General features: G+C 46.6%; 1 protein-coding gene across 1 annotated transcript in view; it reads right to left on the reverse strand.

Moving 5' to 3' along the window:
- Window positions 1-16,800, reverse strand: part of ADARB2 (adenosine deaminase RNA specific B2 (inactive)) — a 474,444-nt gene continuing 457,644 nt past the window's right edge. The window contains exons 9-10 of the mRNA XM_063100614.1: window positions 1,997-2,175; window positions 1-177 (exon numbers count right to left, since the gene is read on the reverse strand). Of these exons, the coding sequence (XP_062956684.1) occupies window positions 1-177; window positions 1,997-2,175 (356 nt within the window). The remainder of the gene's footprint in view (window positions 178-1,996; window positions 2,176-16,800) is intronic.

The raw sequence follows: 16,800 nt of genomic DNA on the forward strand, positions 1-16,800 counted from the left end.
TTAGAGAGTCAGTAGAAACTGATCTTGCTCTGGCGGCTTCTGCACCCAGGTGCCCAGACCGGCTTTCTGAAAAGCCCTAAACAGCTGCTGTTTCACAGACTGGTAGGCGTGCGCCCCCCACTTGGCCTCACAGTACATGGAGGGCGTGTCCCCGTGGCTTGGTATCCGCGTGCTCAGCTGTGGACAGGAAGGAGAGAGTGAGTAAGTCGACCGCCAGTGGAGATGGGAGCCTCGCCAGGTGAGAGTTACAAGGAGACATCGGCTCTCGCTCTCAGCCTTTGCTTTTCTTTCTCTTCCTCTGAAACAAGAGGCGCCGTAGGTACATGTAGCTACCGCGTCCTACCAGGCAGTTCTACGGAAATGTACATGTAGCTACCGTGCTGCAAAGGTACGTGTAGCTACCGCGTCTTACCAGGCAGTTCTACGGAAAGGTACATGTAGCTACCGTGCTGCAAAGGTACATGTAGCTACCGCGTCCTACCAGGCAGTTCTACGGAAATGTACATGTAGCTACCGTGCTGCAAAGGTACATGTAGCTACCGCGTCCTACCAGGTAGTTCTATGGAAAACCCAGTTACTGAGCATACCTTGCTCTATCGGAAGTGCGAATAATTAACAAAATCAACACATAACTTGCTGCTATTAAAATTATAAGCTCTGTGAGTTTTTTTTTTTTTTTTCCTTTGTGGAAGAGGGTTGGGGGCTCAGAATGGGGTGGGGAACTGTGGATGATTGTGGGAGCCAGAACAGCCCTCTAGCAGGAGGGAAATAGGAAGTGGGTTGAGTTACACTGTTTGCCCACCAGAAGGATGCTTCCTCCGTCAGGTTTCTGAGTTATAACAGGCAAGGCTTTCGAACCAGCATAAGGCAGGAATCAAATATGGTTTCAATCCTCCCACGGCAGGAGGTGAGGAGGGGCATGGCAGGGCCTCCGAATCACACTGCAGGGTCTAACAGGGAGAGCCTGGAGTTCAGCATGCCACTTGCTGGCCAAGATGACCTCGAGCGTGTGCAAAAGGAGAGGCCCCTTGTGTATGGCAAGACAAAACTGGTGCCACCTGACCTCCCCATGTCTTTAGATGTGACACAAGGGAGTGCCCTGGAACAGCCAGGATGGAGGCCTCGGCCAGAGCTGCAGGACGCCTGGCCCAGACCCACATCCATGTGCCACCCTTGGGCAGAGGTGGAAGTGGCTGCCCAGCTCAGAGCTAGGATGTGTGACCTTCAGTGTCCTTTCAGCTGACGAAAGGTATTTTAGGCATCAGTTTTTCTGTCCTGTCCTACTAGTTAGTAATTTGACCACAATACTGTTATTCCTGTTTGGAGCCAACGCCTGGATAAAGAAGTATAGAAAAATCAGCAAAGCACTTTTATTGTTGGCTTGTTTTTCTGTTATCTTTCTTTTTTTGTGTGTTATAGTCTGGAAGCATGTGAACATGTGTATTTTGAGGCATAACCCAGAAATGTAGTTACGATCCATATTTACGGAGGAGAGAGCAGGCTCCGGATTGTTGATGCAGTGAGAAAGTGTAGGCTTTGGGTGGGGAAGAGATTCCGACCCTGACATTCTTCACCTGTGTAATTTGGGGGATGTAACCTAACTGCTCTGGCATCCGTTTCCTTACGTCTAAACTAGAAATGATGTCGACCTCAAGTCCTGGCACACTCTTCTCAGGTGTATGTAAAAACTGTTGGCACATGTCTGGCCACACTGAGCATTCACCAATAAGCCCTTCTTTCACTTGACTTCCTAGAGCCACTCTTCCTCAACTCCGATGCTGCTGATCTGGGGACCACTCTGGGGACAGCAGAGTCTTGAGTCTGCAAGGAAAATGCTACTGGCCTGGGCAGGGGGGAAAAGGAAACACCTTGGGAGCTGGCTTTGTGTCTTTGGTTGCCCTCACCACAGACCAAACAATGGCTGCTCCCATGAGCTGGCTCAGGCTCGAGCTTTCCCCCAAGCCAGCTTCTCCCCAGAAAGGACAGTGTGACCTACCCTACCATACAGCCGCGCCCACCGGGCAGAGAACACGTGCTTGCAGAGCCGCGACGAGCCCCCACAGCTCCTCCTTCCCGTGGTTGCGTTAATAATCTCCAGGTCTGCGCTGCCCACGACCCAGTTCACGCTGAAGTGGGGGGACTTTCCCGGCTGCCGCACCTCGGCGTTGCTCACTCCTGTCAAAAGAGGACGGGATGCAGCCAAGTGTTAGTATCCCCGCCCCAGCAGGGCTCCCGCGAGATCAGCTGATGGGAACAAAGTCTGCGTGGGAGCTCACGAGGTGTTCACACTGAACACCTGGTCAGTTTGCGGGGAGGTCACTGTTTTACCTGCAGGGACGGGGGTTGAAATCAAGCATGACTCTGACGTGCCTCGCTGAGAGTAACTGCTGGTGTCTGCGTTTAACCCAATGCAAAGGATTTTATGGGCCATTTTATAATAAAGCTCTGCCCAGCTTTTTCCCTTTCTAGAAATATTTGTCGAGGGAATTAATGAACAAGCAAAGCCATGAAGAAGCTACCTAAGTTCACATTTATTGGGCACCCACTGCATGCTCATCTCTGTGTGAGGCAAAAGATCCGGGGGTTGAACACCACTGATAGACCGTGAGAAAAAAACGAATAAAAACAACATAGGTCTAAGAGTGTGGGTTAGTTAATTAATCAAGCAGTGTGATCAGAAACAGCACAGGCTGCAGGATTTCTGAGAACTGGTGCAAAATGAAAATGTGGGGCTCCCAGTTTGAGAGCTTTCAAGAGTTTTGAGATGACAGAAGAGCATTGACCAAGCACAGGTTCCTCTAAGCTCACATCATGGTGATTGCACGGGTCACACGCCCACGAGGCTGGTCCTGTCCAGAAAGCATGCGTCTCTCCTTGTCAGACTGTACACTCTGAATTTTAGTGGGGACCCACACTCCTTGAAGCTGTCAGTTCACACATTCCCACCCTGCTCTGCAGCCTCGCAGTTTCTCACCGAGGCCCAGCCTCCCCCTGCCCTGCCACCCCACGATGCTCCTCCTCCCAATCAGGACTTCTTGGAGATGCTGGGGCAAAGGTCTGTCACCTGCAGTGAGCACCTGCTGGGACCTCCCCATGCTGGGGCTTTGGCACGAGGACCAACGTGCACTAGACTCTGTGCTGCACTGTCTTCTCTGGCCCCTGCCTGTCTTCCTCCCCTCTGAAATTTGCGAATCTGTGACCTTGGGGCACTTGAAGAATAACAGGCTGCAGGAATTTGGAGGCGTGGCCCCCGGGGGACCTGACAGATGCGGTCCATGCCCCAGATCTTTGTGGTAACCCCAGGCATGACAGACGTGGCCCCCATAAGTTCTGGGGTCTGCCATACGGCTGGGTCTCTGCTCAGAGCCTAGTGGTTCAGCCACCAAAGTGTGTAGAAGAGGCATTCGTCTCCTGTCTGTTCGCTTGGGTGAGGCTATGGGACACTCAGTTATATCCCAGAACCTATAATCCCAGAACCTTTGTCAGACGAGACACCCGCCTGTGCCTCCTGCACCTCTGACCTCCTGCAGCTGTGCCCAGCCCCCCACGATGCTGTCCCCAAACCCATCCAGTTCCCCTTTGTGAGGGCCAGCACCCCTCTCCAGCCCTGCCCCCCTGTCACCTCCATCTTCTCCACCAGCCCAGCAGACGTGCTGCATTTAGGCCACTGGAGAGCTGCTCAGGGGTCACAGTGAAGTCGCCCTGACCAGTGGTGGAGACGCCCAGGTGTCAGGACGCAGTTGAGTGCAGAGAACCAGCTGGCTGGGTGGGGCGTGCTCGTGGGCAAGCAGATTCCCTGAGAGGAGCTGTCCTGCACATGGCAGCACAGACCTCATCTAAATTCAGGGGAGACCACTCAGCTCTGGGCCAGAAAGCCACAGACCCCAGGATCCTCCTGTGGTCCACTCCTTCGCCCACAACCCAGGGGCTTCTTAGACAGAACCAACGCCCACTCCCAGAGCACACCACCCTCTGTGTTTGCATCTGCCACCTACACAGCCAGTTTCCTACACTGACAGTCAGCAGTGACCTTCTCCTGATCACGGATGAGCAATGTCAGCACCTGGGCCATTCCATCCACGTCAGCTCTTTCTCTTTCCTTGAAGTGATGCATGGTGGCAGCTGCCCACCCCCGAGAGCTGGGCAGGGGGACAGTCTGGCACGTTGGCAGCCATGGGCTGTCCTACTGGGCAGGGACCACCCGGGCAAGAGGCAGCAGCTGTGGAGGTCACCGCTCCAGATCTGCTGGCAGCCAGGCCGGGCACGACAGCCCTCCTCCCCAGCCCCCCTAGTCTCTGTGGTGGTCAGGACTTACCATGGAGGTGCAGAGCTGGCCTTACGAAGCTCTAAAGAGGACAGTCTCTGGTGCTCGTGCAGACACGGGGCCTCCTGCTTCCTGCAGGGCCTCCTCCCTCTGCCCATCTCCTCTCGGGTGTGTGTGTGTTTGTGTGAGTGCATGAGTGTGTGTGTGAGTGTATGTGTGTGTGAGTGTGAGTGTGTGTGTCAGTCTGTGAGTCTGTGTGTGTGTGTGAATATGTGTGTGTATGTGTGTGTGTGTGTGAGCATGTGTGTGTGAGTGTGTGTGTGTGTGTGTGTGGGGAGTGTGTGTGTGGGAGTGAGTGTGTGTGTGTGTCTGTGTGAGTCTGAGTGTGTGTGTATGTGTGAATGTGTGTGTGAATGTGTGTGTGAATGTGTGAATGTGTGTGTGTTTGTGTGTGTGAATGTGTGTGTGTGAATGTGAGTGTGTGTGAATGTGTGTGTGAGTGAGTGTGGGTGTGTGTGTATGTGTGTGTGAGTGCGTGTGTGTGTATGAGTGTCAGTCTGAGTGTGTGTGTGTGAATGTGTGAGAGTGAGTGTGTGTATTTGTGTGTGTGAATGAGTGTGTCAGTCTGAGTGTGTGTGTGTGTGAGTGTGTGTGTGTGAGTGTATGTGTGAATGTGAGTTTGTGTGTGTGAATGTGTATGTGAATGTGTGTGTGTATGAGTGTGTGTGACTGTGTGTGAATGTGTGTGTGTCTATGTGTTAGTGTGTGTGTGTTGGTGTATGTGAGTGTGTGTGAGCATGAGTGTGAGCGATTGTGTGAGTGAGTGTTATTGTGTGTATGAGTGTGTGATTGTGTTTCTGTGTGTGAGTGTGTGTTGGTTGTGTGTGTGTGAGCATGTGTGTGAGTGTGTGTGTGATAGTGTGTGTTTCTATGTGAGTCTGTGTGTCGGTGTTTGTGAGTGTGTGAGCGTGTGTGTGAGCATGTGTGTGTGTTATTGTGTGTGTGATTGTGTGTGTGTGAGTGTGTGATTGTGTGTGTGTCTATGTGTTAGTGTGTGTGTGTGTGTGTGTGACTGTGTGGGTGTGTGAGTGTGTGTGTGTGAGTGAGTGTGTGTGTGTGTGAGTGTGTGTGTGGATGGGGAAACAGCTCATGTTATAAATAATACCTGACACATGATCATGTAAGTCACATTATAGGAGCCCTATAGACGACTAAAGTACGAAATTGGGTCGTGACAGAGCAACAGCCTTCAGTGTCACTGAGCTTTTCTGGGACCCTAGGGTGGACGACTCAAGGCTGGAGGCCCAGGGCTCTTCAGGTTGAGGCAGGAACCAGGATTCCGGAGTCTCAGCGTCTTCCTGCAGGACCTTGGCAGGTGGCTGCTGTCATCCTCACTCTGCAACCTGTGTGATCAGTCCTGTGCTTTGCAAGGTGATGTGAAGGTCGCACGGGATGGGTGGGGGCACTTTCACAGCCTCAGTGCGATGATGACTGCTGTGTCCATGTGAGGGAGGACCTGCAGGCTGACTGCAGCTTGTCCAGTGCTCTTCAATTTTACAAAGTGTTTGCAGTGAGAACCAAAGATTTCCAGTTTACTTATAATCACCTAAGTGTGTCCAGGGAATGGGGCAACTAGCCCACAGGCAAAGGTCAGGGTTCCTTTCATGTTAAACATGTTCTGTGTCATTTATATGTCTGTTCATCATATGACCTTCATGCCTCTGCTGGAGACACATTGTCCACTGATACTTGAGGTTCTAGTTTAAGGATTATTTCTCCTCTCTCTTCTGCTTGCAGGAAAAACACTTCCCATTAGAGTGGAAGAACGCCAGTTCTCTTTTCTTTTTCTCAAAATAAATCTCCCATATAGAGACAGCACTTGGAATATTTACTAAGAATTCATGCCAGTAGTACAATTTTTGACATCACTGTAATTAATGACCTTAGCCAATAATACCCGAGGAGACAGAACCACGTGTGCCGGGCTCACTCAAGTCCAGTGTGCAAATCCACCAGCATGCAGTGAAACGTGGGATGACCTCACGGTCTAAATAGCACATTCTCTTTCTGTAGGACGGGTCTGCAGGGAGGGACACAGTGTGGCCGGGAGGCCTCCTGATCGCTGTGATGGATGAGGGATGTCAGTTTTCTCACTCAGATGCTGCCCAGCACCAGCCTGCCTCTTTCCAGAGTGGGTCGAGGCTCTGGGCCCGACCTCTTGTCCTAGGCGTCATGAAGAGACCGCTTTTATCTGCTTTTCCATTTTCCTGTTTCGGGACGATTCTCTCCGTTTCCCCTCCTCCTGAATCGTGTTCACATGGACCATCCCTGAGTGTGAGCTGGTGTTCTGGAGCTCTATTAACAGGTTGGTTAGGTTAGTCCAGTTCATTCTCTTATTTATTTTGGCCTGGGGAGACATTTGGCTTCTAAGGAATTTTATGCACATTTTTGAATGATCTCACCCATTATGTATTGATTTTATCATTTTAAATCAATTCCCAGGTTCTCACAAACACATGTAGAGGATATTCCAAGTCGCTCATACCGTGTTCATGCAGCATCTTCCCGGCCACAGGGGACTGAGCTTTTCAAAGTGTTTAGAGAGTGTTAGGGCTGAAACTGCTTAACCCCATGCTAAATCATATTGTTAATGATAGTTTTAGATAGTGCTGGCACAGACGAAGACATGCCTGCTCAAGCCTAGAAACAAAAGTCTGGCTTATGTTTAATATTTTCCTCTCTATGGCTAGGAGTTGTGGAAAGGCATAAATTCCTGGGGTCATTCTTACCAAACTGGACATCAACTGATTTAAGATGAAAACCAAGTCACAAAGACACAATGTATCTATAGTCACAGGAATACCCTGCTAAGACCTATTCCCATGATGTTCCTCAAGAGAATATGTCAGCACACACCTGGTGATCCAATCCTCTCAGAAAATATCATATTTCCTCCTTTCCCCTATTTATAGCATTAAATGCCTCCTGGAGATTATTCTGAAATCTCCATCCAGTGAAATATGCCAGCAGAGCAGAATCTGCTAGTTGACATGGGCCTCCATCCTCGTTAAGATCAGGGGAGAGAGCTTTCGTGGTCTGAACATGGAACAAGTGACCACTGGGTCAGCTGTGCTCCAAGAGGAAAGGAGCGTCCTCGAGAGTCAGCACTCAGAAATGCAGCACTGTGTGCAAACCACAGACACGCACGTACTAGGACGCTGGGGTCCTCTGCAGACCACCTTACCAAAGGTTCTGTGAACCTGCTCCATGACAGCCAGAAACTAAAACAAATCAGAATAACACTAAGCCACTAGGAACACGGGGGAGCTTTTGCCTTTAATGAATGGCAACAGGAGAACAGCATTGTACATTTTAACCGGGTTTCCTTATGTAGAGAAATTTGTTCTTTAACAATGTAGTACTGTGTTTGTTTTCTGTGGCTGCTATAACAGATTGCTACACATGCGGTGGCTTAAAACAATGGAAATCTATCCTCTCCAAGCTCTGGCTGTCAGACGTGTGAAATCAAGGTGTTGGCAGGACTGTGCTCTCTCTAGAGACTGTGGCGGGGAATCCCTCCTTCACTGTTCCAGCTTCTGGTGGCTCACGTTTTCCTGGGCTTGTAGCCGCATCACTCTGACCTCTGCCTCTGTCTTGAAACAGCCCTTTCTGTGTGTGTCAATCTCCACCCGTCTCCCTCTCATGAGGACAGCTGTCATTGCATGTAGGACCCTTTGAGACAATTCAGATCATTTCCCCAGCTCATGATCCTTAATTTAACCACAACTGCAAAGACCCTTTCTTCAAATAAGGTAATTTTACAGGTTCCTGGGATTAGGATTTGATATCTTTGGGGCCATTATTCAGCCCCCTATGAGCACTAACTTTGAATTTGGGAACTGGTCTATGAACCGAGTGAAGACTCTTTTTGGAGAAGGAGCAATCCCACACCTGGGTACCACTTTCTGGCAGAATGATGGCTTGCGGGTGAAGAGCTCATGGCCGCTTCTCTGTGCATCTGTTTTCCCTTCCCTCTGCACCTGTCTGCGGTGTGATGTGGACAATTGAGCCTCGTGGTTGGGGAGGCTGGCACCTGGTGCTGTGGTGCAGCTACCCAGGAGGACAGCTCTTGAGCTAAAGGGTCAGTTGTGTGGATGACCAGCAGAAGCACGTGTGGCATGCACACGCCCCTGCCTGAGTGGGACAGCCTCAATCGGGTAGGATCTCGGACATGGGAACTTGTGCAGAAAGCCCAGGAAAGGGCGAGGGGGAGAAACATGTCCCTGAAAAACTGCGTTACCTGGTGAAGAGTAGGACCTAGTGCCATTTTTTCTTTGGTAATTATTCCTGAGGGCTCTTGGATGTAACCTTGCCTACCTAAACAGTTTCTCTACCAGAGTAGTCTAGAATGCAAACAGTGCTAATAAAAGTTTGTTAAACCTCATACCTAACACAGAGATATGCTGGCATTTATTAATTTGTAAATATACGACACAACATGTGGGTTCTTCTTTTATGACAATTTCTAGAGTGGTATCTTATTTCAAAGCAGATCTGTATGAGGATAAGCTGGTCTCCAGCAGCCTTTGATGTGAATATTCTGCCAGGCTGGCTAATACAGAGAGGTCGGCTTGATGAGATCGTATGACCTTTCGTCTCACTGCACACAACTGAAGTAATAGGGTGGGCTCCAGAAATGGGCCAGGGTTGAGCATTGCTTCTATGGCTTGCTAGCAGCATGACCTCTGATAAGTTAATTAACCTACTACTGCTACCACCACCACTTCCACTATTACCACCATCACTATGACCACTGCTGTTACTAACACCATTACTTAAGAGCAGTGAGAGTGATCCACGATTCATCTGCAAAAATGAGCTTTATTATGGCTCACATAGCTATAAAAGATGTCTTACTTTAAGAAAATCCTTGTTTACCTTTTAAAAAAAGGCATTATATAAGTGAGACATCACAGCATTTCTTTAAATAGCTAGTGGGCCTACTATACTTAAAATGCCATTCATTTTCCCAAAAGTAAATTTACACAAGACATTTCAGAGATATAATTTTTACATGAAGTGAGGCAAGTCTACATTACAGGGTAACGTTATGTTTAATTTAGTGAAATGATAAAAGCAGCATGCTTCTAGGCATGCACAGAATCATAAAGTTGCAGAAACAGAAGGAACCTGTTGAGTTTTATGTACTGCCAGGTACCCTGTGGGCTTCTGTGCACGTGTGCATGTGTGTGCACACACCTCTAATGGAAGTAGAGCTGGTAAATACAAGGTGGACTTACAGACTTGGGTAACTGACCACTAAGGCTGTATTAGTGCCATTTAATTCATTATCATTAACATGAACATCATTATAATTGCCAGTAATTTTGTAGCTACTGTCTTGACTTAACAGAGCATACTCAGTGGAAAATATGGGAAATGTGCAAAGCAGCCTGGAGACAGTGTTAGAACTGAGGGGTGGACGATTTGTTCTTTCTGCTGTGAGATAGCCTCAGCAAGCTCTCTGGGGGCCTGCTAGCCAAAGGGGGAATATACCATATTTTAAAAAAACAGGGCATTACAGCTTTTCCGCTTGCCTTTCTTCATTCTATTGTTTGGATGCGGTGGTAGCTGGGGTGGTGGGAAGCGGGTGTTTGCAGTGCATGTCCACACCATTCATTAAGTTTGTGTGAGAGTCTGCTGGTGGTGGCAGCTGTGTCACCAGACATCTTCTTAGGAGAGTGGATGCTTCCCCTGATTTTCAGGGACTTTGTTCTGAGAGTCAACAGGAATGTGACCTTATTCATGAGGACAAATGACTGTGGTCTGTATTCCTCACAGTCTGCAATGCACAGGCTCACAGGATGCTTCCAAAGATGTGAAATTTGTGTGGCAGGAGGAAACAATTTTTATTTCTAACCTGATAATGGCATGATTCTCGGCTTCTGTAACAATTGTCATTATTTCAATATAGGTGGAACAAGGAGATTTTAACAGAATATGGTTGTTTGTTGTCCCAAATTATACATTTTTCGCTGCTGTTGTATCCAGAATGTAATAATATGCTGTTTCAAACTGAATAAAAATGTGGATGCTTTCTATTGGTCTTTATTCTGCATTATCCATTTGGGATTATTTTTCTCATGCCCAGGTAACACATTTCGTGTTCCCTTCACCATGAATCTGCTGAGCTGGGCCATCTCAGTGTTTCCTTGGAAATGTTCTCTCACTCTCATTTCGAAGGACTCTTTTGCCAGATATAAGTTTTTAAGTTGAGATGAATTTGCTGTCAGCATTGTAAGGATGCCATTCCACTCAGTTTTGTCTTCTAAGAATCAGCTCCCAGTCTGATTTAGCTCATTTGAAGTTAAATTGACTTTTTTTATTTTATGACTGCTTTTAAGATTTTCTTTTTGACTTTGTTTTTCAGCAGTTTTACTGCTGAAGATCTAAAAAATTTGTTCTTGAGGTATAATGTGCTATTTGGATCTCTACCTTGATGCTTTTCATTTTTCTTGGAAAGTTCTTAGTTATGATCTCTGTAAATATTGCTCCTGCTCCACGTCTTATCTCTTCTTCTGTAACTCCTATTACACATGTGTTGGACCTCCCCACTCTGTCTCTTACTGCTCTTTTGTATTTTCCCCATGTGATGCATAGTTTTGTGTGTCCACTTGGCTAGGCTCTAGTGCCCAGTTGCTCCATCAACCACTTGCCTAGCTGTTGCAGTGAGGGCATTTTTAGCTGTGATTATGTTTAATTTAGAATCTTTGAGTAGAGCAGATTACTCCTCATAATGTGTGTGGACCTCATCCAATCAGTCAAAAGCCTTAGGAGCAAAAACTGAGGTCCCTTAAAGAAAAAATTCTGCCTCCAGACAGCCTTTGGATTCAAGACCATCTTCCATTCTGGCTAGAATTTCAGCCTGCTGGCCTGCCCTGCTTATTTTATTTATTTATTTTTTTATTGAATCATGATTAATTGTACATATTTTTAGGATTCAGTGTTGACATAAGTTGGTCAAATCAACATTACTAGTACGTATATTGTTACAAATCGTACTTATTATTTATGGCCCTTGTCCAATCTCTCCCCCTACCCCCTCTAATCACCCTAGATTTCTTCTCTCCTTCTGCAAGAGTAATGGTTACTCTGTTGATTTGTTGCCTAGATGATCTGTCCAATGCTGAGAGGTATGGTCAGGTCCCCCAATATTGTCATAGAGCGGATGCTTCTTCTGTCACTGTGGAATGGGCTTTGTGGAGAGAGACATCCTCTTCTTTTCTTTGGTCTCTGCTGGTGACTCTCCTTGTGTCAATGCACTCCAGTGGCTGGTGGACCATCTGTGTAGTGCTTGTGACATCTAGCCACTTTTGAAGCAGTAGTGGTTATTGTGGTGGGCCACATACATGGAGGTGATGTTTTTGGCATGCTCCTTGGTGCTGGTGGTGTGCCTGGTTGTGGAGGTGGTCCAGTCCCTGGCTCTATGCCTCAGGCGTGCAGGTGGAGCCCCGAGGAGCCATTGGTGTGCCTGGTTGTGGGCGGGGGTTCCAGTCCCCGGTTCCAAGCCTCAGGTCCCCAGGCAGGCCCCAAGGTGCTGGTGATGTGCCTGGTTATGGGAGGATGGTCTGGTCCCTACCTCCATGCCTCAGGTCCCCTGGGCCAGAACTATTTTTTTGTCCTTTGCTTACTTCTAAAATGGGGGAAATTCCTGTGGGGACCAGTACTTGAGCTCTGTGGATGAGCTAAATTGCTGCTTTGCTGCTGTTTCCCTAGGGAAGGCTTTTTGTGCCGCTCAGGGTTTAATGGTTGACCTTATTGGTACTTCCAGCTCCCCAGAGACCTGGTGCACCTGGGTTGTGTAGAAACTCTGATATGGGCCTGTTTTTTTCATCAAACTGCACCCCATGCAATTCTGCATTCCTGACCAGTCTTCTCTGAGTGGTCTTGTGCTGATTGGGGGATGGGTCAGCTGTCCTTGCTGTGTCCCAGTGTTCTCCTGGTGGGCCCATCTCCCCCACTGCCCATGCTCCAAACACTTCCCATGAGTCAGGTCCTATGCCAGTCCCTTGTGATGACTCACCAGCTTCTGAGTGGCTCCCATTTTTCAGCTGTTCTGCCTCCTCGCTCCTGTGTGAGTCCATGGGAACCCTATTAGTGGTCTTGCTGTCCTGGGGGCCTTGGTGGCCCCCTTCTCCCCTGCTGCCTCCAAGCAACTCCATATGAAGGGCAGAGCTGTGGCTTCTGCCGGCTCCTGCTCTGTGCACTCATCAGTTCCAGCCTTAAAGCAGCCACAGCATGCAACGCTCTGAGCAGTTTTTTATTTCTCTCATTGTGGTTTCTTCCCCTTCGTGAACCCCATAGTTCTCTCCATCTCTTCCCCTGAGCTCTAGCGGCCCCAGCTTGGCTGTTGTTACATTTTTATAGCTGTAAATTGGTTGATTTGTGGGAGAGAGTAATGCTGGGGACCGTCTATTCTGCCATCTTGACCAGAACTCATCTGCCCTGTGTATTTTAGACTTGCCAGCCCCCACAGTTGTATGAGCCAATTCCTTAAAATAAAGCTCTGTCTTTCTCTCTCATCTATTTCAATCCTTCCTATCTATCTATAATCTATCCATCCATCTATCCATCTATTTATCTAATCTCCTATTAGTTCTGCTTCTCTGGAGAAATCTAATACATTCTCTTTTTGCTTCTCTGTGCTGCATTCTGGATATTTTATTCAGAACTATGTTCCAATTCACTAATTCTCTCTTCAGCTATGTTTCATTTGCTATTAAATGTATCCTCTGTTAAGTTGTTTTCTTTATTTCTGAAGTCCCCACTTGTTTCTTCTTTTTCTTCTTCTTCCCCTCCTTCTACTTCTTCTTCTCTATCTTTTATCTCTCCCCTAAATTTCCCATCTTGCTTTTCTAAAAGTCTCTGCTATCACATTGAGTGTGGTTATATGTAAGTCAGTGTCTAAGAACTCCAGTCTCTGGAGCTGTGCATCTGCTCCTCTGTCTGTCGTTTCTGCTGGGTTTTCTGCTTGGTTTGGTCTTGTCTCCTTCTGTGCCTGCTCATTTTTTTTTTGTTTTGTGGCAACATTCTACTTGCAATTTTTTGTAGGATTATTTTGAGCTAACTAGTGTAGGATCATCTTAATCTAAATTTAGGAGTGGGGATAATTTCAAACTGTCTGCACATTCTGCTAGGGCCTGCTTACCTGGGGTCCAGCCTCAGCCTGAGGATGCAGCTCTTTGGTGTTTTCAGTGAGGGAGCCCTTCGATCCTGGTCCTTATCCCCTGAACCTCTGGTGGCTGCAGAATCACCCTCAGCCTCCCAGATTCTCAGGGACTCTTAGGTGAAGATCTCACCAGCGTCCCTCTTCCATTCCCCAGATCCTGGCCTGATAATACTTCACTCCCTTGTTGGCTCTCCAGTGCCATCAGGAAGACTTTTATGTGTCACCACTAAGGTCTTTCAGCTGTCCTCAGTGTCCAGGGTATGGCACTACTGGAATCGGGATTCTCCAGCTTCACAGAATCTTCAAAGAGACATAATCTAATATGGCAACGTTGCACAAATTTTCTTTAGGTAGGGGCTTTAGTCCTTGTTGTTAAGTCTTGTGATTGACAAATATTTGTCTCTTAGCGTGGTGTAAGAACTGTAAATGGTCTGTGTAGGTGAAGACATCCTGGCAGAGATGATACAGAAAATGTTCATGTCAGACACAAATATTGTAAGTAGAATGTTGCCACAAAACAAAAAAATGAACAGGCACAGAAGGAGACAAGACCAAACCAAGCGGAAATCCCAGCAGAAACGACAGACAGAGGAGCAGATGCACAGCTCCAGAGACTGGAGTTCTTGGACACTGACTTTCATATAACCACACTCAATGTGATAGCAGAGACTTTTAGAAAAGCAAGATGGGAAACTGAAGGGAGAGATAAAAACTGAAGACAAAGGAGGAGGAGGAGTTTTGACTCCAAGAGTAGGACTGGGACCAACGAGTGATGTCTACCAAGAGGCTAATATTAGTTCAAAACAAAAGGGAATAGTTCAGAACATTAGTCAGAGGTATCTGAAGAAGGGATGGTTTACCTCAGCAGGTGTTAAGTTTTCTTTCACTGTGAGCCGGGGAATAATTGGGTGAAGAGAGTCTGGTGTTGTAAGATAATGGGGGGAGCAGAGGACTTCTGGGCACCCCGCTGATCTGCCCAGCACCCTGCCTACCCTACAACTGCCTTGGTCACCCTGTTGAGGGCAAGGCCCATATGACCCAGTCTTGGATCTGGGAACCAAACGGTAGTTCAGAGCAAACTCAGATTATTTACTTGGTGTTTCTCAAACACTTCAAAGATGATACGAAGTCCACAGCGATGTCTCTCGAGGAGCCCCCTTCTCTCCTGCCCACTCCTCCATGTCCTGTGGCTGCAGCCGGCCTGTTTCTCAGGACCTCGTGGACACCCTCCTCCCCACCCCTCCTCGTCTCTTTCTGCCCCGCTCACATGCTGTATTCTCATTCCTTCAGGACTTCTCTCGGACGTCACCATCTCAGCGAGAGCGCTCCTAACCCTTTCATTTAGAGTCAAGGGTCACTTTTTAATCCCTCTCTGGCTTCATTTTTCTACAAAGCACTTATATTTTGTTTGTCCATCTTTCCTGCTAGAATGATCACCCTGACGTATGGATTTTTGTCTGTTTTAGTCACTGCTCTATTCTTAGTGTAAGATTGTGCCTGGCATATGGTAGATAATCAATACTCATTTGTTGAATGATTAAACGAATGTCTGAATTATGTTTACCAACTTCCAGACAAATGGAATGTATTGACAACAGACATATTTTCCTCAGAGTAAATGGTAAAATTCTCAAGACTAATGTAATTAAGTTTGATGTTTAAATTCCCTTGAGAAATAATTTCTTAAAATCATGATGGAAATTAAATAAAAAATAATTAATACACAAATATATTAAAAAGAAGTCTCTAGAAGACTAAAACAAGGTTTTGCTATAATTTTAAATTTATCATAAGCTATATGACATCTAATTTGTTTAGGGAGCTTAGTGCTAATCTATGGAAATGTCTTCTTAGACAGTTCTTTGCTGAATTATTTTTGGTCTTTATGTAAAGATACTAGGATTGCTTTTGGATTATTCTAGAAAGATTTATATATTTTTTCCTACCAAAAATTCCTTCAAGGGCACAGGAGGACAAATTCCTACCTCTAGTGACTATAGACAAAGCAGCCTGCTCAAAAATTTTTTTGAAACTCATGTGTTTTATTCTTAACATTTAAAAAAAGTTAGTGGGTTACTCCATAATATGCCTGTGCTTGTTTTAATGTAAAAATAATATTACAAATTACTTACCACCTGGATAAAAGAAAATGTTTGCCACTACCTCACTGAGGTATTTTGAAAAATACTGTTAGTGATCATTAATTTCAGAAATTTCTCCTGAATTAAAGAGGCTGACGCTCCATATAAGATTCTTCAACTTAGTGGGACAATAGTTTGAAAATTTGGACTCTGCAAAAGTATGGATACAAATGGCAACAGAGAGAGATGTGTAGGATGCAAACAATAAGTGATATTGGCCAGAATTTACAGGCTATGGGTGGTGAGCATTTTGATAAACATTTGATAAACATCAACGTCTTTCTGACAAATTACGTTGCTATGAAACATGGAAGCCTGAGAGGGCTGCGGGGCCCAGCTTGCCACCTCCACTATATCAGGAAAATGTGCGCCATGAAGAGGGACAACTGATGTTCTCCTCACTTCATCCCCAGCACTGCCAGGCTCACCCACCAGCGTAGACTAAGAGTCTTAAACAGCTCGTGGCTCTTCCAGCCGAAGCCCTGGGCCCACCTCTCAACTTCACAATCGTTGCCAGGCCCTCGCTGGGCTGTAGAAATACTCACAGGCTTATCTTCAGTGTGGACTGGGAGAGCTCAACATGGACAAACGTTATCTGTTGAATGTGCCCTTAACGCAAAGAATTTATCTCATCCAGACTTCCCACTTTTTTGTGACTTTTTTTCCTTGATGAAGAAAAATGAAAATTTGGCCTTGAGGTTGAGAGCTCAGACAAGCATCAATGTCCCCAGCATGGCAGAATGAGCCAGCAAAGTCACCTTCTAGTTCATGTCACGTTTTTCTAAAAAGATGAGTATTTGAACCACATAATTTTTTTTTTTTTTTTTTAGCTTAACACAACACATTTACTATCTCTGTTTCCATGGCTCAGAGTCTGGGCACAGCAAAGCACAGACTTCTATTAATTATTATTCTCACCATTTTTTTTTTACATTATTGAGTTCACTGAGAAAGACCCAGAGCAAACCCTTTCTTCTAACTGTTCTCCAGCAACGACACAGCTTTTGCTAAAGGACTCAGGGTTCTCAACAGCCTTAATGTGGGCTTCCAATCCTGAAGCTCTGCCATGGATTTAGCTTGGTCTGTGCAGAATTTTTCAAGTAAGTCTTTCAAGAACATTAATATGCATCCTCTGGCTGTGTCAATGAGGGTGTCTTTTTCAGCGT

The sequence above is a fragment of the Cynocephalus volans genome, chromosome 6 (genome assembly GCF_027409185.1).
Source record: "Cynocephalus volans isolate mCynVol1 chromosome 6, mCynVol1.pri, whole genome shotgun sequence".
NCBI classification, from domain to species: domain Eukaryota; kingdom Metazoa; phylum Chordata; class Mammalia; order Dermoptera; family Cynocephalidae; genus Cynocephalus; species Cynocephalus volans.